The following is a 21,497-nucleotide window of genomic DNA, read 5'->3' on the forward strand; positions in this document are numbered from 1 at the left end:
CTGGCGGTCCCGGGTCCCACGCCGGCTCCCGGGAGACCCTGCCCCGGGGGGCGGGGGGCGGTGCAGCCGGAGCGGGGCGGGCTCACTCCCGCCCCAGAGGGAAAGCGACTGAACGGGCCTGGGGGCGCTCAGCGTGGACCCGGTGGTCCCCACTGCCCGGCCCCCGCGGCGCCCGCCCCCGGTGCCGCCCTGTGCGCGCCCGCGGCGCTGAAGAAGGAACCGCCGGTGACCGCGGCCACGCAGCCGCTGCCGCGGCGCCCCAAAGCGCCGGTGCCGCCCGCAGCTCCCGGACACCGGGGCGGGCTCGGCGCCGCGGGGCAACAGGCTCCCGGCGCGGCGGAGCCATCCCGCGCGGCTCCGCGCCCCGCTCCCGCTCCCGGCCGCGCCGCTCCGCGGGCCCCGCCCCGGCCCCGCCCCGCCGGCCGGCAGCACGGCTCGGCGCGGCCCCATTGGCGGCGGCGCGGCGCGCCGGCCCCGCCCCCGAGCGCCCATTGGCCGCAACTCACCGTCGCCCGCCCCCGCGCCGCCCGCCCCCGCGCCGCCCGCCGGCGCTCCGGACTGCGGGCAGTGGCGTGCGGCCGCCGCAGCGAGCGCCGGCGGGAGCGGGCTCGGCTCGGCGCGGCGCGGCGCGGCTCGGCTCGGCTCGGCTCGGCTCGGCTCGGCTCGGCACCGCTCGGTCGGCACCCCGCTCCAGCTCCCGCTCCCGCACGCCATGCCCGGCCCATCCGCGGCGCCGCCAGCTCGGAGCGCCTGAGCGGGCGGCGTTGGCGTGGGCGCAGGGGACCGCGGCTCCGGTGCCCGCACCCGCCCGCCCGCCGCCGCCGGGGCAGCCCGGCGGGCGCTGCCCGCATGAGGGCGGCGGGCCCCTGAGGCGGGCGGCCAGCGGCCGTCGGGGCGCGGCGCGGCGGCCGGAGGGGGCGGCGGCGGCGATGGGGGCTCTCCCGGCGCTGCTGGGGGCCGCCTTGCTCTGGGCCGGCGCCGGGGCCCTCGTCAACCTCAAGTACTCGGTGGAGGAGGAGCAGCGGGCCGGCACGGTGATCGCCAACGTCGCCAAGGACGCCCGGGACGCCGGTTTCGTGCTGGACCCCCGGCAGCCCGCCGCCTTCCGGGTGGTTTCCAACTCGGCCCCCCACCTGGTGGACATCAGCCCCGGGTCGGGGCTGCTGGTGACCAAGCAGAAGATCGACCGGGACCTGCTGTGCCGACAGAGCCCCAAGTGCGTCATCTCGCTGGAGGTGATGTCCAGCTCCATGGAGATCTGCGTGATCAAGCTGGAGATCAAGGACCTCAACGACAATGCGCCCAGCTTCCCCACTGACCAGATCGAGCTGGAAATCTCAGAGACGGCCAGCCCCGGCACCCGGGTGCCGCTGGAGAGTGCCTACGACCCGGACTCAGGCAGCTTTGGTGTGCAGAGCTATGAGATCACCCCCAATGACCTCTTTGGGCTGGAGACCAAGACACGGGGGGATGGGTCCCGCTTTGCTGAGCTGGTGGTAGAGAAGAGCCTGGACCGGGAGACACAGTCCCACTACAGCTACGTGATCACAGCGCTGGACGGTGGTGACCCGCCCAACTTCGGCACAGTGGAGCTCAGCATCCGCGTCATCGACTCCAATGACAACAACCCGCTCTTCGAGGAGCCGGCCTACACCGTCAGCGTGCCTGAAAACGCCCCACCAGGTACGCCGGTCATCCGCCTCAACGCCTCCGACCCGGATGAGGGCACCAATGGCCAGGTCCTCTACTCTTTCCACAGCTACGTCTCCGAGCGGGCTCGGGAGCTCTTCCAAATCGACCCCCAGAGCGGCCTCATCACGGTGAGCGGTGCCATTGACTACGAGGAGGGTCATGTCTACGAGCTAGATGTGCAGGCCAAGGACTTGGGGCCTAACTCCATCCCTGCCCATTGCAAAGTGACCATCAGCGTCCAGGATGCCAATGACAACCCGCCCCTCATCAACCTGCTCTCTGTCAACAGCGAGCTGGTGGAGGTGAGTGAGAACGCCCCACCAGGGTACGTCATCGCCCTGGTGCGGGTCTCAGACCGTGACTCCGGGGCCAACGGGCGGGTGCAGTGCAAGCTCCTGGGCAATGTGCCTTTTCGGCTCCAGGAGTACGAGAGCTTCTCCACCATCCTGGTGGATGGGCGGCTGGACCGGGAGCAGAGGGACCAGTACAACCTCACCATCCAGGCCAAGGACAATGGTGTCCCCTCCCTGCAGGCCACCAAGTCCTTCACCGTCAAGATCACTGATGAGAATGACAACCATCCCCACTTCTCCAAGCCCTATTACCAGGTCATCGTGCAGGAGAACAACACCCCGGGGGCCTACCTCCTCTCAGTCTCCGCCAGGGACCCTGACCTGGGCCTCAATGGCAGTGTCTCCTACCAGATCGTGCCCTCCCAAGTCAGGGACATGCCTGTCTTCACCTATGTCTCCATCAACCCCAACTCTGGAGATATCTATGCTTTGAGGTCCTTTAATCATGAACAGACGAAGGCCTTTGAGTTCAAGGTCTTGGCAAAAGACGGGGGTAATCCCTCTCTGCAGAGCAATGCCACTGTCAGGGTGATCGTCCTGGACGTCAATGACAACACCCCTGTGATCACGGCCCCGCCGCTGGTCAATGGGACCGCAGAGGTGTACATCCCCAGGAACACGGGGGTCGGCTACTTGGTGACGGTGGTCAAGGCAGACGACTATGACGAGGGTGAAAATGGCAGACTTTCCTATGAAATGGTGGAAGGAGACAGAGGATTTTTTGAGATAGACCAGGTCAATGGAGAGATAAGGACCACCAGAGCCTTTGGGGAGAACGCAAAGACAGCCTACGAGCTGATCGTGGTGGCTCACGACCATGGAAAAACATCTCTCTCAGCTTCCGCCCTGATTTTGATATACCTGTCTCCAGCCCTGGATGCCCAGGAGTCCATAGGATCTGTTAACCTCTCCCTGATTTTCATTATTGCCCTGGGGTCTATCGCAGCCATTCTTTTTGTCACCATGATCTTTGTGGCAGTCAAGTGCAAAAGGGATAACAAGGAAATCAGGACCTATAACTGCAGGTAAAGACATCTTTGTTTCTGTGCACCTGCCGGGTCTGCTTTGATTTTTGCCATCAGGGTTACTTTTCTATTTGCTGCTGTATACATGGGGCGGGGGGTGGTGTTAAATTCGCTTTAGGAACAAAAGTGAGGTTTGTGTCCCTCTAAGGAAATTTCCTGCGAAGCTTTAAAAAATTGTTCTCTGGGAGGAGACCAGAAATCTGTGCCGAGTAACAAATCGACTTAATCGTGCGGCTTGACAATCTGTTGCAGCATCCCTGATTTTAGGCGCTCCGTCGCAGGAAGGAGGGAGAACAGTTTTATAGCAGCATGGCTGGCTCCCGTGGGCAGCCCCCCGTCCCCGGCGCAGCTCCCCGGGCTCGCGAGGGGGGAAAGCCCCCCAAGCCTGCCGCAGCATCCCCGCAGCAGACGGGGCGAGCGGCTGCGGTGGCATCCGTAAGCCCTCGCTCGCCGTTCAAAAGAGCTATTGTGCACCCGATGCGGCTCCTTGCCACGGCTGACGATGGGGCCAACCAGATAAAACAGTGGTGAAAATCACCCGGTTCCCCCCGATGCGCCGCTCCAGCACCCGGCACGGCTGGTTGGGCTGGCAGCGATGGGGTGAGGGAGGATTTTTGCAGCGCTGCGTTATTTTGCCCTGGCTGAATGCGTGCTCCCGGGTCCGAAATGCCGGAGGGGAGGTCAGCCCCGCGCCCGGAGCTGCTGAAAGGCTGATAGGGGAAATCCAGTCCCCTGAATATGTAACAGCCCGGCGATTATTGTCTCTCTTTTACTATTCTCTGTGTTACACAAGTTAGGAGACAAATGCTAACCACACATGAATATCAATCAGATGCCATAAAAGAGCAGCTGCAATGCCTCATAAATGGTTTAATCCTGTTACCAGTGAAATAGCCATGACTTCTCCATTCCTTCGGCACCGAGTCGTTTCAGAGGGGAGGGATGGAAATTAATTTTGCTCTACCTTGGAAACGCATGCTGGCCCCCGGCAATTCTGCAGCGCAGGGGGATGTGCGGTCTTTAAAGTTTTATTTACGCAGAAATAATGCCGGAGAGTTCGGTTTTTACACCTCGTTTTCACAGCGTAAAGTGCGTTTATAAGCCTTTTTGCTCGATGGGGGAAAAATCATCTGCAAATAAAGGTCAGTCTGTGCTGTATTATGGGATGTCTAGCTTCAAGTGAAAGCTCGTATACCAGATTTCTTGCCGGCTCGGCCCATTAAACGAGGATAGGACCTGAATGGATAAAAATCACGTCGTGGTGGTGCCCCTAACAGCTTCACACATATGTATAAGCCCTGGGTTTGCTGTGATGGCTTAGGGATTAATGAAGTGCAGTTTAATTAAATAATTGGTCAATAGAGAAAGGACAGCAAAATGAATGCCTGCAGGAAATAATTGGGCTCTCACATTGCCAAACTTAAACGTTTAGGTAAACAAAACAATTAAAGCTTCATCAAGCATTGTTAGACGAGTCAGCAGCATATAGATTGTTGGCACAACAGAAGTCCCTGCCTTCCCCCAATTTATTTGCACGCTCAGGGGACGCACGGGCTGTTATCAGTGTGCATCTGAGCAGGAGAAGTCAGCTGCAGAGGTAGAGAAGCACCAGGTAGGCTCAGCAGCGGCTGTGACCGTGGGGCACCCCCTCCCCGCCCTGGGTGCCTGCCTTTAGGCGTTGCCAGTGCCTTATTTTAGAGGTTCTTCACAACAGCTGCTGGAGAGTCTTCATAAAATGTGTTAATTTATGAGACACATAAGGTTATATGAGAGCTGTTTGACTTGGTGGCATTTTCATGCTCAGGCAATTAGCTTTCTGGAACAAGAATATTTGTCCAATATTTGCCTTTCTAGATAAACTGTATTATTTATTCATCCCATTATTTCTGTTGCAGCTATTGGATTTTTTTCCTTTTTTTTTTTTTAATGCTGTTATCATAACAAGAAGAGGAGCAAAGTCCCGACTTTCAAATGTGTATTTCTGACTGTGGGTAGCATTTGATGTGCTTCCCTGGGAAATATCGAGCTGCCCAGTGCTGTGCACGCACAGATTCATCTGTGGGGCATTGGCTGGGGCTGTGTTGCTCCCTATGGAAAGAGGAGCCACAGTCACTCTGAGCCGAGCACACCCAGTTAATGCAAGGTGCAGTCATATTTGTCGTTATTTGCTCGCGTGGTGTTTTACGATAACTTTTTTCCTCCAGTGTTTTGCAGAAGGCATTCAAGGCACTTCATCAGTTGATTCTTTTGGCAGGTGGGAAGCAAAGAGGGAGAGAAAGGCAGAGAAAAACAAGCTCGCAGTAAAAAAAAAAAAAGGTCAAAAAGGATCATTTCTCTGCCAAACACAGTTGTTCTCCGATTTCTAGAAGACGAAAGCATTTGCAGGCAGAAGGGGGTGTGCATGTCGGGGGGCAAGGGAGGAAGAGGATGCAGTTGGAGAAAAGATTTCGAGTTATCAGGTATTATCAGGAGATAGTCAAAGTATCAGCAGTTTGGATAAAGCATTAATAAACAAACAGCCTTTGGAGTGTGAGAGAATAGAGCTTGCCAGCTAGGGCTGCTTCTGGGTCTGCCTTATTTACAGCTATGGAAAATGAACTGGGAAAAAAATCCGCTATTCATTTTGAATTTTCATTACGGGGACCAAATTAAATCACTCTTAAAATCCTTATTATGCATGGAAATGAATGCAGGTACCCTTTTCAGTTCATGGATTTTAACATCTCAATTTTTCTCTTCTGCAGGCTGGACTTTACTCCTAGTAACTAAATATCAGCAATTATAAACACTAGAGAAAAACAGAGGCGTTCTCCCTTCCCATTATTTTTCATATTTGACCTGAAAGCATTATACATATGAAAATAAGCTAAAAACCGTATTGTGCCACCAGACCTAAAACATGACGTAATGTGCATGACTAAGAAGCCTACACAGAGATGGGGGCCAAGCCCTCCGGGTTTCTGCATGTGTATTTAGCGGGGCAGGGCTCGGGATGCTCTCAGCTAGTCATTTTCCTTCTGTCCCCCAGAATCGCAGAATACTCCTACGGGCATCAAAAGAAATCAAGCAAGAAGAAGAAAATCAGCAAGAATGATATCCGCCTGGTACCACGGGATGTGGAAGAGACGGATAAAATGAACGTTGTGAGCTGCTCCTCTCTCACTTCATCCCTCAACTACTTTGACTACCACCAGCAGACCCTGCCACTGGGCTGCCGCCGCTCCGAAAGCACCTTCCTCAACGTGGAGAGCCAGAACAACAGGAACGCCGGCTCCAACCACATTTACCATCACACCTTCACGGGGCAGAGCCCCCAGCAGCCCGACCTCATCATCAACGGGATGCCGCTGCCAGAGGTGAGTGCGGGCGGGCAGCCTGCGCCCCTGGGGCATCGGTAACAGGTTTGCACGTGGACCGCGGCACGGGGGTCTGTTGGTGTAAGCGCTGCAGAAATGAGTGTCGATCAAACAGGCAGTGGTGGTTTCCATGTGTCCAACACCCCGGGGCGAGGGAGCGATGGAGGACGGGTAGAGGGGAGTGGCGGGCACCCAGCTTGTGGGTTCTGGGGCAGCCCCGACACGTGGTCGTGGGTGGGTGTTTCACCCCCAAACACTACAGAGACCCCCAGAAGTGCCCAGGCAGTGATGGCCGGCCAGGCCAGGCTGCCTCCGTGTTGCCGGGAGACTGGAGGTGGCTGCTTTGCAAGTGGATTTTGAGTGTGGTGATGCTCAAGGGAAGAGACACTCATTGCCTTCACAGGAGTTTTTTAAAAGGTTGTTGAAAGTGGTGTTGGTGGCTGTTGCTCTGGAAGCAGCGGGTTTTGCTGGAGATGCAAACAGTGCAGGATGCCTGGGTGTGACCGCTTGCACGCCTGGCCCGGTGCTGTCCCCTCACTGTGCAGGACAGGCGCACGCTGGCCAGCATGGGAGGGATGTGTGGTACCTGCCGAAGGCAGGGAAAGGGGCCGCTCTGATCCGTGCCATCCTCATCAGGTTCTAATTCATCGGCTTTCCTGTACATCACAGGCGTCATTTAATGTTGCTTGTTTGTCTCTCTTTGAATTATTGTTTGGTATTAAGCAAAACAATCAAAGGTTTGTCATGTTTCCTGCTTTGAACGGAATAACAAAGCTGAAAAAGCAGCTAAAATATTTATGGCTTGCTCTGTTTTGTGTTCAGTGTGCTGGTGTAAATGCAAAATGATGCTGTTGAAGACAGTGGAGCTGCTTCAGATTTATACTTGTACTACAGAGAGCAGAGCCCGGCCCTCTGCGAGAATCTGCAGGGCTGCTGGAGAGGGCTGGTGCCAGCGGGCCCAATCCTGCAGCATTTGTACTGGCAAAACACTCGTTGAACCCTGGTGTTTAACCTCCGCTAAAGCTACAGAACCAGCTCCCGAGAGGTCATGTACCGGTGTCGGCCCAGTTTTGGGGTGCTCCCAGCCCAAATGCCCGTCACTCAAAGCAGAGGTGCAGCTTTTAATGACCAGACGGTCGGGAGGGGTTTGTCGGGATCTCTGTGACAGATCGCGGGCACTTAGCTGCCTTCTGCCCAGCCTGTGGTTCGAGCTTCTCCTGCCCTCGTGTGTGCAGGCTCCTCGCCATATGGCATTGCCTTTTCAAAGTTACCCGCTGAGATGCTGCGAGGAGGCAACTTCTGCACGGGTGCACCAGCACAGCCCAGTGCAGCCGCCTGTGGCTGCGGGGCCGGGAGCCCGCCTGTGTTTGGGAGGGTATGGCGGGGGCAACCGAGCTCTGGTCCCGAGAATTAAAGCTCAATTCAACTTCTGGTGTCGGTTTAAAAGCTGTAATAGAGTTTCTTAGCAATAACTGAATGGGAATGACCTGGATATCAGCACTTAGATACTCCACTTGCATGTATCCAGCCATAGAACTGAGCGGGCTCTGCTGTTCCCAAATGCCCCGCTGAGGAGAGGCAGGTACTTTGCATCCAAGTCTGGATGGGAGCAGTTTGGGATAAGCCTGTCTCTGGTCAAGTAAGGCAGAAGAGCTGCTACCAAAGCCGCCCGCTCCTTGTGCTGTGTGTGGGCAGGCCGGGGGTGAGAAACACCACCCTTCATGTATTGGGGGATCTCCATCGATGCTCAGATTTGCCTGTGCTCTTTGTGGAGTACCAGTTGGGGCTGAGGGTGCCCAGCTGCCTGTGGGACACATCCCAAGGTTGCGGGTGACCAAAGCTGTTGGGATGCTGGGAGCAATGATTCCTGAGGAATTCCTGCATTCCTGGAGCTGTGTCATTTGGAGAGGGCTCTCGGGTGCACTTCTGGCTGGTGCCTTGCTAAGGGTACCGAGCAGAGGAGCACCCTGTCAGCCTGTGATTCACTGCCACAGACAAAATTCAGTCATAAAATCCATCACACGTCGGTATTAGCCAGAAGTGTGCGCTGGCTGCAGGAGGTCTGCGGTGCCAGGGGGGAGGGAAGGACCATCGGGAACATCATAGCTCAGCTGACAAAGTTAACAGGCAGCTGTGGGCAGAAGGCAGTGCTGCCCACGTTCCGCCCCCTCACAGCAGTTAGCCTGGGGTCCGGCGGGATGGGCTCTCCAAAGACCCCCACCGCCTCATGCACCCTTGTGTGAGGGAGCCGGGACACTTGTTGCTTCTCCCTCTGCCTCCAGCTCGCCCCATTTCCCCATCACTTGCACAGGTAGGATGCACTGCAAAGAGCTGCTACCTCGCCTGGAGAAATAAATTTGTCTCTTGTAATGAGTGCCATGAAGTGTCAGCTTAAAACGTGCCCTCCAGCAGCCCTGCGAGCACGCGGGAGGGCAGCTGACGGCTCTCCAGCCCTGCTAAGGGACCAGCAGCTCTCGGGTGGGTACTCTCGGGGAGAGCAGCATGTCCTGGCAGGGGTCTGCTCGCTCCCTGGAGATGCTTTTGGACAAAAGGGCAAGGCCAGGGCATGGGGAGGAGAAATCCCAACTGGAAGCTGCTTGGAAGTTTGGTTTAGGGTGGGAACTTTTCTCTTTTTTGGCAGAGAGCCTCTGTGTAATGCTTCCAGCTGTTGCAAGGGAAGTTATCCCGCTGGCGGTGTGGGTTCAACTGGCTCCTAAAAATCCTGAGCGTGAGGAGGCTCAGCAGTGACCAGAGTGACAGCCCTGTCTTGGCATGCAGGGTGACACAGAGACTCCATAAAAGATGCTTCCACGGAGCAGCATGGCAGCCTTGTACCCACCGTAGCCCGTCGCTGCCTTAGCAGGAGCTATTGGTGTGATGATATGCTTATAAAGTGTGCTATTGGTACACCTCCAGGTGATGATGATTTAATAAATTAAATTCCTGCCCAAGTCTAGAGTTTCCAGAGCCAAACCCTTCCCTGCAGTGCATCCAGCGGGACTTTGTCTGGGCTGGTTTGAAGCGCCTCCAGTGACGAGGCCGACGGCGTTTCCCCCGGGAGCCTTTACAAGGTGTCAGCATCGGGGAGGTATCACTGCTGCTCCACCTGGGACTGACTTTTCCTGATGGGAAGGCAAAGCATCGGTTGATAAAAGATAAAATACGGAGGTAAATTGTGTTGCTGGCGGTGTCGCTTAGCATATGACGGTTGTGTATGGGAATAAGCAATTGCCTCTGCAGACGCGCGCTGTCCTAGCAGCAGAGGGTTTGCATTGTCTTGATGTGTAGCTGGTCTTTAACGTGAGGCTCATTTACTTTAACAGTCAGGAACCTTGAAATAAAAGTCCCCAAGGATGGGTTGTTTGTGGAGCTTCAGGAGCCGTTTCCTCTGCACTGTGGCAGCGGTATGTGCGGTGGCAGGTCTCGGGGCTGGCGGTGCCGTGCTGAGCCGGCAGTAATTGGGTTCGTTGGTGCTCCTCACCTTTCCCCACTGATCCATAAAGGATTAAACAGCGGCGTCTGCGGGGGCTGCAACCCTGCTCTGAGGATGCTAAAAAAGTTTGAGACGATCCTTGAAAAGCTTTTCCCTTTGCATGAAAGGGGTTCGGCTGCCGGCTCTGCTTGTGCCAGGGCACGGCTGCCAAGAGACCATCAGGAGGCAGCGGGGGACGTCCTGGGGGGGGCTTTGGCCCTGCTTGGGTGCTGGGGTACCACTCGGGGACCCCTGCCCTTGGCCTTTTAGCATCCTTGTGGCTGTAGACACCAATGGCAAAAAGCGTTTGCGAGCGGCTCTGGTGATTGTGGCTGACAGCGGGAGGCTTGGCCCCTGTTAGTATTTCGGCTTGTTTTGCAGGAGGGAGAGTGGGACATGTCGGAGCTGCAAGGGCATTGCCGGTCAGAGGCTTTGCTGCTGCCGAGGGCTTTTTTTTTCTTCCTGCTGAGCCGGAGGAGAAGTCAGCTTTGAAACCAAAAGGGCTTGTTGTCAGGTTTTGCATGTATATTACTGAAGTTGTACCAGGAGATTAAAAATCAAAATTAATAGGAGCCATTAGGCAGCTTCCTTGATAAAAATGCACGTTGCATTGGGGTGGTGTGGAAACCGGTCTGAATGCCGAGCCTTTTAGGATCCCCAGGACACGACTTGCATGTAGAGCAGCCACCCTTGGGTAACACTTACATGTCTGGATTTTGACTTCATGTTTTTAAAAGAAAACAATGTGCGTGTAATGGCTGCATCTGTGTTTCAGAGACAGTTTTACATCCAAAATCTGCCCCACTTTGGAAAATGGTGCCGAAGCATCGTGTGCTGCCCCGGGACGGGGAGCATCCCCCGGGGCACGGCAACTTGCTCTGCCCCTCGGTCTTGTGCGGGACCACAGTGGTGGCCAGTCCCCGGCAGGACCCAGCATGGGAGAGGCGAGGAGGTGTGAAACGGGAGCGGGCAAGCCTTGTTTGAGAGGTTGGACGTCCGAAGGTGGAATTAGCATGGAGGTTCAGGACTGACTCTCTCTGGGGGTCCGGGATGGCTCTGTCGTGGCAGCGGCAGGGAAGGGGAGCAGCAGCACTGCCGTTACACCATAAGCAAGGTGTGGATCAGGCATGGCCTTGCTCTGGTGCTGCTTTGGTAGGTCCCACTGGAGAAGGTCAAGGTGGAGTAGCCACTGATCCAGCAGCACTTGAATCCTCTGGGGACCTGCATGCCCGACAGCTCCCAGACCCAGGTCCGGCCCCGGCGCCGGGGGGGTCGTGGCCGTGGTGAGCCGCCACGTCCTGAGCTGGTGGCTGCCATCAGTAAGATGGGGAATTACTGGTTTTAGTGATAATCCTGGTCTAATCCCCCAACCTTGATACACTCCCGCGTAATCCTCACTCACACTGATTTCGTTTGGGCTCCTCATGGCAGCGGGGATTATTTGAGTGAGCAACAGTTGCAGGATAAGGCCCTGTTGGTTTCAGATAGGCTTTTTACTACCTGGAAAGCGTTCTCCTCACTGTAGGAAATGGTTTTCTAAGCACAATAGAGCAATTTTCGTTTCAGGTGGCACCGGCAGTTTTTGCTCTGGCTATCTGGCGGTGTTAACTAAAGCACATTTCTACAACACACAAAGATTTTTGTTTTGTAAGAAATGAAATCAGCGTGGCTGTTCCTCTTTCTCTGTCATTTCTCTACTTGTCAATTCTTTCTTCCCCTCCAGCTTATCCTCCTCTTCTCCGCTAGCCTTAAAAAGCCCCCAAAGTGTCTGTTATAATCACATTTTGTGTGTTATAACCAGAATGAATGTACTCACTTTAATATGCTGGGTTTGAGGAAATCAGTTTCTGTCTGGTATGAGAGACAATTTGTTATAAACCATGCCATTTAGAAGTGAAGGGCCTTGCTTTAGTGTAACGCTGGGGAAACGTCATGATACATAATTGGAAGGGATTTGGTTTGCTTCTGCGTAATACTGTGTATAGAGCAGGGAGGGGAAAAAAAAAAAGGAGATAATTTCCAACTCGGAGAAAGTTTGCGGCACTGAGACATGCCAGGCTGTTGAAATAAGGCTTATTTTCAGCAGAGATAATAATTAAAGCATTATCAGCGATGATGTTCGACTAGTCGGAAGGCTGACTTCGCAGCGAGCGTTGCCAGTCTTGTTTTCTCCTTGGGAGGTCACTGTAACTCAGCACTTTTTTGTGCCTGCGACGCGCACCGCGATGGGTAAGCACAGGTCACGGCTCTCATTTCTTTGCCTGTGCATCCCTGTCTAGGAGCTAGTGGCAGCCTTTATTGCCCGAGAGCCCGCCGAAGAGGAGCGATGCTTTCAGCTTTAGATAGCGACTGGTTATCTCCTCCCTGGTGAAAGCTCACCGGTCCCTGCCAGGGCAGCCAGCGGGCACGCTGCACCTCCCGGGGGACCAGTGCCTGCGGGGTAGGAACCCCAAACCTCCCTGGATGATCTCCCTATTCACTCCAAATCTGCCCCGAAATTGCAAGTCCCAGCAAATCCCTCAGCTTAACTACTCCCGAAGTGTTTTGTGTATCGCTGCATGTTCCCTGACCTCTCCGAGTGTCGGAGGCCGACATTATGGAAATCAGCAGCTTTTTATTTCATTCTGAGGTCAGCCTAACCAAATTATACATCTCCTAATGTAATCGCTCCAAGCTCTCCGTCTGGAAAAATTCATTTGAATGCCTTGCAACAGAGAGAAATACGCCAGCTCCCATTCATGTTTAACCACGTCGCTCACCGATGGCCATGCTCGCTGCGCCGTGTCTTAGGTGAGCCTGTAGTTCAACACGCTTTGGCTTTTGTATCGGTGATATGGGGCTGCGACCCCGTCCGGGCACTTCTTTGGGTTTTCCAAGGGTTTTCCAGCCCACAGTGGGGTCCCGGCTGGGTGGGACCAAGGGGGTTTGCTGCAAGGGTCCGTGGAGGAATTAGGGCCAGTTTGTGGTGTGTGGTGGCAGTAGCCAAGCTGTGTTTGCAGTAAAAACCCTCTCCTTTGATGGCAAGACCTATATATAATGATATAATGATTATATATACTGAATATATCATAAATTATCTGTTATATACTATACTTTATATAATATACATGATGTATTTATAAGCATATAAAAAGTGTGTATAGAGTTATTATATATTGTACCTAATTATGTAAATAAGAATATAATGTCATATAACTGTATAACTATATATATAATTTGTTTTTATGCGATTGGTTTGGGTTTTATGGTTCACTTTTACTGAAAGTAAAGAGGCTCATCTTGTTTTCCTTTTAGTAATTTTGAATTTCTGATGCATCTCTTACTTGTTGAGTCTATAAAAAAAGCTCCTGCAACTATATTTACATGGCAGATAAGAATTTTCCCTTAAATTAGGAAAGATTTATAGTAAGTTTTTTTTTATATTACATCAAAAGGGTGGTCTTGCATGCTATTTATGGCCTTTCTTTTAGTAGTTTCCAAATTAGCTCCTGTGTATTGAGCGATTTGAACTCTGTGGTTTCTCCCCGTCTTTTACTTTGCATAAAGCACACGCTGCATGCAAAAGCATCGTTAAGGCCAAGCGCACGTTGCCTTTGAATAACCTTATGCGCATCTGCTCAGCTCTGTAGAAGAGTCGTATTTTCCAGCTGCCGTCTCCTGAAGTCCCTCCTGAGGGCTTTGAGACAGAGAAGCTCCTCAGCCAGGTGCCTTCCCAGGTCCCCGGGCTCCTGCCCTCACCGAGGGTGCCCCGCTCGGGTCTTCCCTAAATTCCCATCAGCCAGCAAGGGCAGAGCCCTGCCTGCTCTTTGTCCCCTGCCCACCTCCATCCGCGGGCTCTGCCTGCAGGCTCTCCAGCGATGAGCCCTCCATCTCTCCCGGGAGACCTCTCCTCTCGCCCCTCTTGCCCCCTCTGATGGTGGCTCCTGCTCTTGTGTGAGGGCTCGGATGGGGGGACCCCCAGCCCTGCCCGCTCCCCCTTCCCTGCCAGGCTGCCTACGGGGCTGGGCACAGCCTCGCTTCAATAAATGATTAGATATTGTTCCCAGTAGAGGCTATAGTTGAGTTCCAATCATTTTCTGTTAATTAAAATACAGGATGGTCTTATTTGTAGCATAAATAGTTGTAATCTGTGTACTTATAAGTGTAATTATAATTTAAATTAGAGCGTGCTCTGAATTGGCAATGGATGGGGTGCTCTGCAGGCAGCGCTACCCTCACAGGGCTGCGGTATGGGTTGTCTCCTGGGGTCCCCCACGGTCCCGGTCCCCACCGTCCCCAGGAGAGCATCTCCCAGGGCTCAGCAAAGGGACACTGAGGCCGTTGACGGCTCCCAATTTTGCTCTTCCTGTTGGGGCAGAGCTTGCCCATGGCACCCGTTGGAGGGTTTGCCGGAGAAGAGACCGCAGCATCATCGCTTCAGTGTCTCCCTCTAGTTTCTAGTCTAAATTTGGAGTGAAGTAATGGCTTATGTCAGCCGGACAAGTGATCAGTACTTAGCCTTGAAGTGAATCCCTGTTTAACACGGAATTATGGTGAGTTCTCATTAGGCTGGCGAAGGCTTGGGTGCGGCGACTGCTAATGGTGCAGCGGACAGATGTGCATCGCAGGTATTGCACTTCATACACCCTCTGATGGAAACCCTCAGCACACTGCAGGTAACCCCTGCCGCTCCTCCGCCTTACACCCAATATATCATGTAGGTCTGTGATAAATAGTGTAGGTCTGTGTGCGCGGGGCCATGTAGATGAGGTCCTCGTCTCGACGCCCTGTTGGCCACCGGAGATCTGGACGTGAATCCTTCATGGTTCTCACGGGGATCTGGAGCTTGTTGGATTATACCATCTTTTGTAATGGCAGGTGTATGCCACAGGGCAGGTTTTAAAATTCCCGTGTTGGTGGATTGCATTAACCCATCCTAAGTCAGGTATGTAAAATTCCATTAAGCGAAAACCCTCTGGCATTTTCTCACCCGTGCTCGAGCTCTGCAGGCTATGCTAATGCAGTGCATTTGCTCATCTATTAGGAGGATGATGGCTTTAAAATAATAACATTTATCTTTGGCAGCGGACCTGCAATAGTGCACACCGAGTACAATTTTGTGAAAGGCTCTGCAGATGTTGCCTCATTCAATCTGGGTCAAAAAGAGTGCTTAGAATCATAAAGGTTAGAAAGAGATCAAATAATTCGGCGGTTTTATTGCTGAATAATGTACTTGGAAAATATCATTCACCATTATTAGACTAAGTGAGTACAGAAAACACAGGACTCAATAGTAATTTCTCAGTATTGGCTGATTTTACTGTTTTTATAATGTAGCTAAATTCCCTGTTATTGATTCTAGCATCGATTATCGATCTGGAAATCTAAATGTATGTGCTTGTGGGAGCACACGGGAATCGGACAACTAGGGAATTAGGCTTCCGCACCTCCCTGCAGCGCCTGGCAATGGGGCAGATTGGTGCTGCTTTTGGGGGGCTGTCAGGGTTTTGGGAGCTGTCTTCACAAACGAAGATGAAAAAACAAGAAAACACCCATTTTATGTGTGTTCTTTTCCATGCCTGCGAGCTTATGTAAACTCGGTCACGCAAACCCAGATGGGCTGGGACGCCGGCACCGGGATGGGGGCTCGGTGCCCGCACCTGCGACTGCCGTCACCTGCTCCCTCCTGGACTTTTCATATTCAGATTCACATCTGGATGCTCTGGCAGGGACCCAGCTCCAGTGACATTTAGTAATCAAATCCACACAGCTGTTGGCTTAGAAACAGCATCCAAACCTGTCTGCCCGGTGAAACGCTTTTCTAGACATTTGCAAGCGGTTCCTCTGCTTTCTTGTGCAGCCCCCACCGTGGCTGTGTCCCCTGTCTGGGGGGAAATACTGCGCTTGGGCTGAGATCCTTCCCTGTACGTCAAGTAATTGCAGGGGTTGGGTTAGTGAGAGACCAAAGCCATGGTCCCATACAGGCTCTGCATCCCGCGGTGAGCCCATGGACCAGAGCCGGCAGCATTGCTGTGGGAGCCATGGGCTCCTGCCGGGCTGGGGCTCGCTCAGCCGTGTGATGGATTCCTTTGTTTGGAAAAAAACAGACGAATTTTGGAATATGTTCATCTCTTGTTCTCTGCACTTAGTTGTTGTCAGCATTAATATGCCATTAACACATGCTCATTAGGAGGAGAATGATTATACCCTGCAGAATATGGGGGAAACCTTCATTAGGCACTAACATATTGAACCGAGCTGCAAACTTCACTTGGGAAAACTGGGGAAGGTTCTGCTCTGCATCAGGTTTCCCTCATTTCTCCTCATTGCTCTGATAAAAGCATCTCATCTTCTAGCACGTGCTTTCGGCCAGGGCTGCAGGTGATGCTTAGGCGAGCCTGGGCTCTAGCTCCAGCACTGAAATCCTTCTTGGGACCTCAAATCCATCTTCCCCCAGATTGAAGACGTCCTCATCAGAGCTTATTTTGGCATGCAAAGAGGACGCGAGCCCGTGATCCCCCTCCAAGGGCTATGCTGGCTCTTCAGGCTTGAGATGAAATCTCCGCGGAGCTGGGAGATGCTCCGGGAACAGATTTGTTGAGAAAGGAGGTGTCATTTCTACATCCTTGCTTTTCACACTGTAACGACATTTTAAGCGTTCATCTGGCCTTGCTGCCTCCAGTCTGAAGCCATAACCTGCCTTGTGTGACAGGGCAATTGCTCGCCCCGGTAATGATTATAGCGGAACACGGCGTTGCTCCCTTGTTTGCTTGGTGCGTTGGCAGCTCGAGGCATGTGCATGGTGCTCTCTTAAAGTCAATCAATAAGAATAATTGCAAGTTCAGGTGGGGGTGAGGGAGGAGAGTGCTGTAGCAGACAAATATTTACAGATTAAGACCCTGTTTACATGCAGATGCCTCTTGTGATAGGTAACAAGGGACAGACAATAAGGACCATATGTGGTATTTAATCAGAATTTATTCTAAATGGGGTGATTTCATAGATTTCCATGGAGCTGACAGCTGTCCTCTATTAAATGTGAGCGTGCTGCCTCCGTCCCTGCCCCGCTGCCCTGTCTGCCCCTGGGTTTTGCAGGATTTTGCAGCGTTGGCAGTGGGGCATTGCGGTCCTGTCCCCCCTCGCCTCTGTATAGGTGCAGCCAGAGGGAACCCCACGGACCAGTTTTCGCCTACAAACCTCAGCAAAGGAAAAATGGCATTTCACGGGCCTGGATTTCCCGTTGTGAAGGTGAATGAAAGCATAGCCATGTCAGGAGCGCAGGAAGGCGCTGGAGGGGGTAGCCCTTTCTTCTCGTGCCCACAACAGCCTCAGGAGCATTGACGCTGGGCCGAGCGGTGCCTGCTGCCCGCAAGACAGCCAGCACCCATGGAATGTGCTGGAGCTGCAGCTGGTTGTGGGGAGATCCAAACCACAGGTTGGAGGGTTTCTTCCTACAGAGATGGAGACAGAGAGGGCTGGAGCTGCCCACCCCCAGCTTGAGTTGCCTTCAACCCTCTTGACATTGATCCTGAAACTTAATAATGGGGAAGTACGCCAAAACCAGAGAGGTGAACTGTGGTTATCTGTCATTGAAGAGGAGGGAAATGAGGTGGTGAGGTGAGATACCAACATGCGACAGGTCAGGCTTGGAAGCTTTTCGGTGTCTACCAGTGCCTTCATTAGAGTAGAGTACCATCTCCTGGCTTGTGGTGGCTGGACGGACAGACGGACGGATGGAAACCCTGGCAGTTGAGGAGGCAGGTCGGTGGCCGTCCCAGCTTCACTCAACTTCTCCTTGGTTATTCCTCCTCCGACCTTAATGACTTCTCCCTCTCAGCCCACCGTGCTGTCTGCAGGCAGAGCAGCCGCAGGCTCCCATCTAATCACATCTTGCCACGTTGGAAACATGTCTGCGTCCGTTTGCTGGATGCTGCGTGACTCATGTAATCACCATGCAAAATGCATCATTCATAAACTGTTTAGTGCGACCTTTTGTACAGTAGCACTAATTATTATTATCACAGAAGCCCAGTAAACTAGACTAGTAATTATCAGGGATTTATTTGAATGGACAGCTAAGCTATTCTTGGCAAGTTAGTCAAAGCAGTTGTCATGACAGCCACACAAATGTGTCTTATGAATTGGGTTAATTAGGGTAATTAATAACTGTTGTTTTGCCCTTTTTAACAAGGTATTGCCTAGACACTATCAAAAAATAGCAATTGTACCTAACGGAAATAGTTTTCTTCTAGCAGCAACCTTCAAATCACAAAATCAAGTAGTAAATACCCGTTGGGTTGTCGTTTCACAAAGCAACGTGTCATCCCTCTCCTTGCACAAAAGCAGGGACTAAAAGGCTCTGTTGTAATTTTTCTGCTGAGCTTCCCCTGCTGTGCAGTGTTATCTAGAGATTGGTCATCATCATTATTGATACTATTATTACTTATTTTAATGCCATGCTGCTCTGAGCCGTTGTTGCAGAGGGATCTCTGCCGTGCCTGGCTCCGTGCGGGTGGCGGGGGCAGCCCCAAGGTGCTCCCATCGGTCGGAGCAGGCCCTGCAAGTGGCAGGACTTAAAGCCAATTTTAAAGTAGTGACTGTAAATTATTGTTGTTTTGCTGGTGCATCGTCACCATCCTCATCGGGATGGCTGGTGCCAAGCCGCCGAGTCCTTGCTCAGCAGAGCATCTGCTTCTTTTGAAAGAAGGGTTTTGCTGAATAAATGGTTTTGGTTTTGCCGTGGTTGTTGCCGATATTGAGTAATGGTGGTAACTAAAGCTCTTAATAACCAAGTAGCACCAAAGAGCCTCAAAAGGAAAAAAAACTCCATGATCCCCATCCTAGGGAGTACCCTGTGTACCTGCCTCGTAGGGGGTTTGCAGCCTGCCATGGTGGCGGTCCCCATCCCACGCTGGTGGGCTGGGTGCTTGCCGGCACAGAGCACCGTCTCCCCGAGGACTGCAAGATTTGGTGCTGCTAATTAAAAATGGCCCAAGATTACAGATGCGACTGAGGAATATTACGTAAGTTTTGTAGAAAAATGACCTGAATAGATGAGTGAAGGCTCTGGCTGGTTCTCCAGCTGCACCGAGCCCTGTCTATTTATATCACCTCTGGGCTTTCAAAGCCCTCTTTTAACTTAAGCTTATTTGATAACACGCATCTTTTAAAAAGAAAAGAATAAAAAAAAATGAAGAAGGAAAGGGGGAAAAAAAGCCTAAAGAAAAACACCTCTATGGAGAAGGTAGGGTTTTAATGAAGAAATATTTTACACCATTCTCCTACAACCTTAGGGCTAATAGCCTGGAACTGGTACTTTGGCTCCTTAAAAAGCCCAACAAGACAAGCCAATTACGGCCTCTGAAACATTTTTATTTTTAGTTCCTTGTAATAGCAATTCATCCTCGGCTATGGTACATTAACTGGAAGGAACAAGAAGTAGTAAGGTTTTGGCATCTTTGTAATAACCAACGGGCTGTGTTTACCAGGCTGTTAATAATGTGGGGTGGCTGTCGGGCAGGGGGAGTGGGCAGCGTGGGGATGGAGAGGGGCATCCAGTTAGCGCCGGAGCAGAGATCCCCTAACCCGGCGAGCGCTTTATTATCATTTATTTCCCTACAGTTTATTCTGGGAGAAAACAGGCTCCTGTTGGGTGAAATGTCTCTTTTTCCCGGTGCCCCCGAGCTGGCAGCCCAGCTCAGAGGGGAAGAAGGGCTGATTGGAGGGTGCTGGAGCCAGAGTGGGACCTTTGGGAGCGGCGAGCTTCGAGGGGAGGAGAGCCGAGCCGGGCTGAGCCGAGCCAAGCCGAACTGGGCTTCGCATCCCACTCCCCACCCGGGCTCTGCACATGGTGCCACGGCCACCAAGGACAGCGATGGCAGCAAGGCCAGTCCCGCTCGGGTTTGCAGTCGGTCTCATGGCTGCAGGGTAATTTTGTGGGCTGGAGAACTGCATTTTCCAGCCCAAGCAGGGAAAATAAAAAAATTGGGGAAAAGTGGTTCTGATAAAAAATTTCATAGTGAGCAAAATCCCCTTGAGGCTTAGAGTGGGAGCTGGCTGAGGCTATCCTGATTGCAAGTCTTCCCGTGCAATTACAGATAAACAATGTAAATGATAACATGATGAGCACACGGGGCAGTGTTCCCCTCAGTTTTATTATCCGCCATTGCCGGGGAATTATAGCCGAAGTCAGGCAGGAGCTGCTGGCACGGAGGTTTCACGCCCAGAGCTGGGTGTGGATGCGCACGGCCACGTGCTGGGGGCACACGTGGGACAGGATCAGGCCTCCAGTGAAGCCATAGGATGAAGAAGTCTGCGGGGTATAAGGTGATATGTGAAGTGCTTGTTGCTTGCTCAAAAATCAGAAGAAATGGGGCTTGCACTGAGACATGGGGCAGGGACGAGGTCCCCGTGTGCCTGTCCTGCCCTCCCCGGCTGCTCCTGGGGCTGCTGCCTGCCACGGCACGGGTCTTGGCAACCCCTGCCAAATTTTTCCCTGCTGAGCCACAAAGCAGGGAAATCCTCCGGCTGCCGCTGCAAGCCCCCTCGCCCACCGCCCTGGGGTGCCTCAGGGGTGTCCCCGTCTCCTCCGGGATGCAGAAACGGAGCAAGATGCCCCTGTGGCAGCTAGGCACCAGCTAAGCCCGGCTGCCCCTTTTGGTGCCCGGCCCCATTTCGGCGTGCCCCCGTGCCCCCCGCCCATCCTGGGGCTTGTGCATGCTCAGGGATCCAGCTGGCAGGGTGGCCGCCTGGGCATCCCATCACTCCGATGTGCCGAGCTGGCGGCGGCATCTCACACCTTTGCTATTTTTAACTCATCTGCAATGATTTTTGGTTTTTCTTTTTTTTTTTTCTCTTTTTTGCAGTGACAAATCTGTGATTTCTCCTGTTCCCTACAAAACACATCGGTCTGACCTGCCGCTCCAGAAGGTGAATGACAAGGAGTTTTATTTAGCCCTAGTGATGGGAACATTTAAAATAAGGTTCCTCTGTTACATTTGTTTTCATTCCTAATGGCAGGAGGCAGGGAAAGGACAGTTCTGAAAGGTTTTTTAACAAATCTGTAAGTCATGCCCCATTACCCTGGGGCTGCTGATTAGATCCAGATTGTTTCTTGCACTACTTAGGGAGGGGTGTAGTCCACGCTGGAAGCTGCATGCATGGATCCATTACACATCTGAAAGTCCCAGGCATAGGTGATGGGAAAAAACCCTTTTATTAGGTTTATTGGCTATTATATCTCCGCAGGGAATTTTCCTCGGCGTATCGAGGCAGCACCCCCGTGCAGAAGGCTGTGCCCCAGGAGGCCGGCGAGCTGGGCCCGGTGCCCATTGGTGGGCACACGGGAGGGAGGCATTGCCCCCGCTGCCCCAAAATCCCTCCTGTTCCAGCCCCGGGGGGGTGGCATTGGGCAGCTGCTGGGGCATCGCCAGCCTCCTGGCTGCTTACGGTCCAGGGGAGGCGTCTGTGTGCTCTCCCCTAGAAAGGATGCCCCCCTTTTGGGGCAGTATTTTGCTTTTCGATCGATTTGGGGGGGGTGGTGTCAAGCGGGTGCCTGCCCTGGCGGTGCTTCTGGAGGGACCCCTGTGCCACGGCCACTAAAGAGCTTTTGGGCTATAGG

The 21,497-nt window shown here is 53.1% G+C and overlaps 1 protein-coding gene across 1 annotated transcript in view; it reads left to right on the forward strand.

The window, feature by feature from the left end:
• The first annotated feature begins 929 nt into the window (after window positions 1-929).
• The window catches only part of PCDH19 (protocadherin 19), a 60,035-nt gene continuing 39,467 nt past the window's right edge, over window positions 930-21,497 (forward strand). The window contains exons 1-2 of the mRNA XM_076346998.1: window positions 930-3,070; window positions 6,099-6,426. Of these exons, the coding sequence (XP_076203113.1) occupies window positions 930-3,070; window positions 6,099-6,426 (2,469 nt within the window). The remainder of the gene's footprint in view (window positions 3,071-6,098; window positions 6,427-21,497) is intronic.

This window comes from Aptenodytes patagonicus, chromosome 9, assembly GCF_965638725.1.
Source record: "Aptenodytes patagonicus chromosome 9, bAptPat1.pri.cur, whole genome shotgun sequence".
NCBI classification, from domain to species: Eukaryota; Metazoa; Chordata; class Aves; order Sphenisciformes; family Spheniscidae; genus Aptenodytes; species Aptenodytes patagonicus.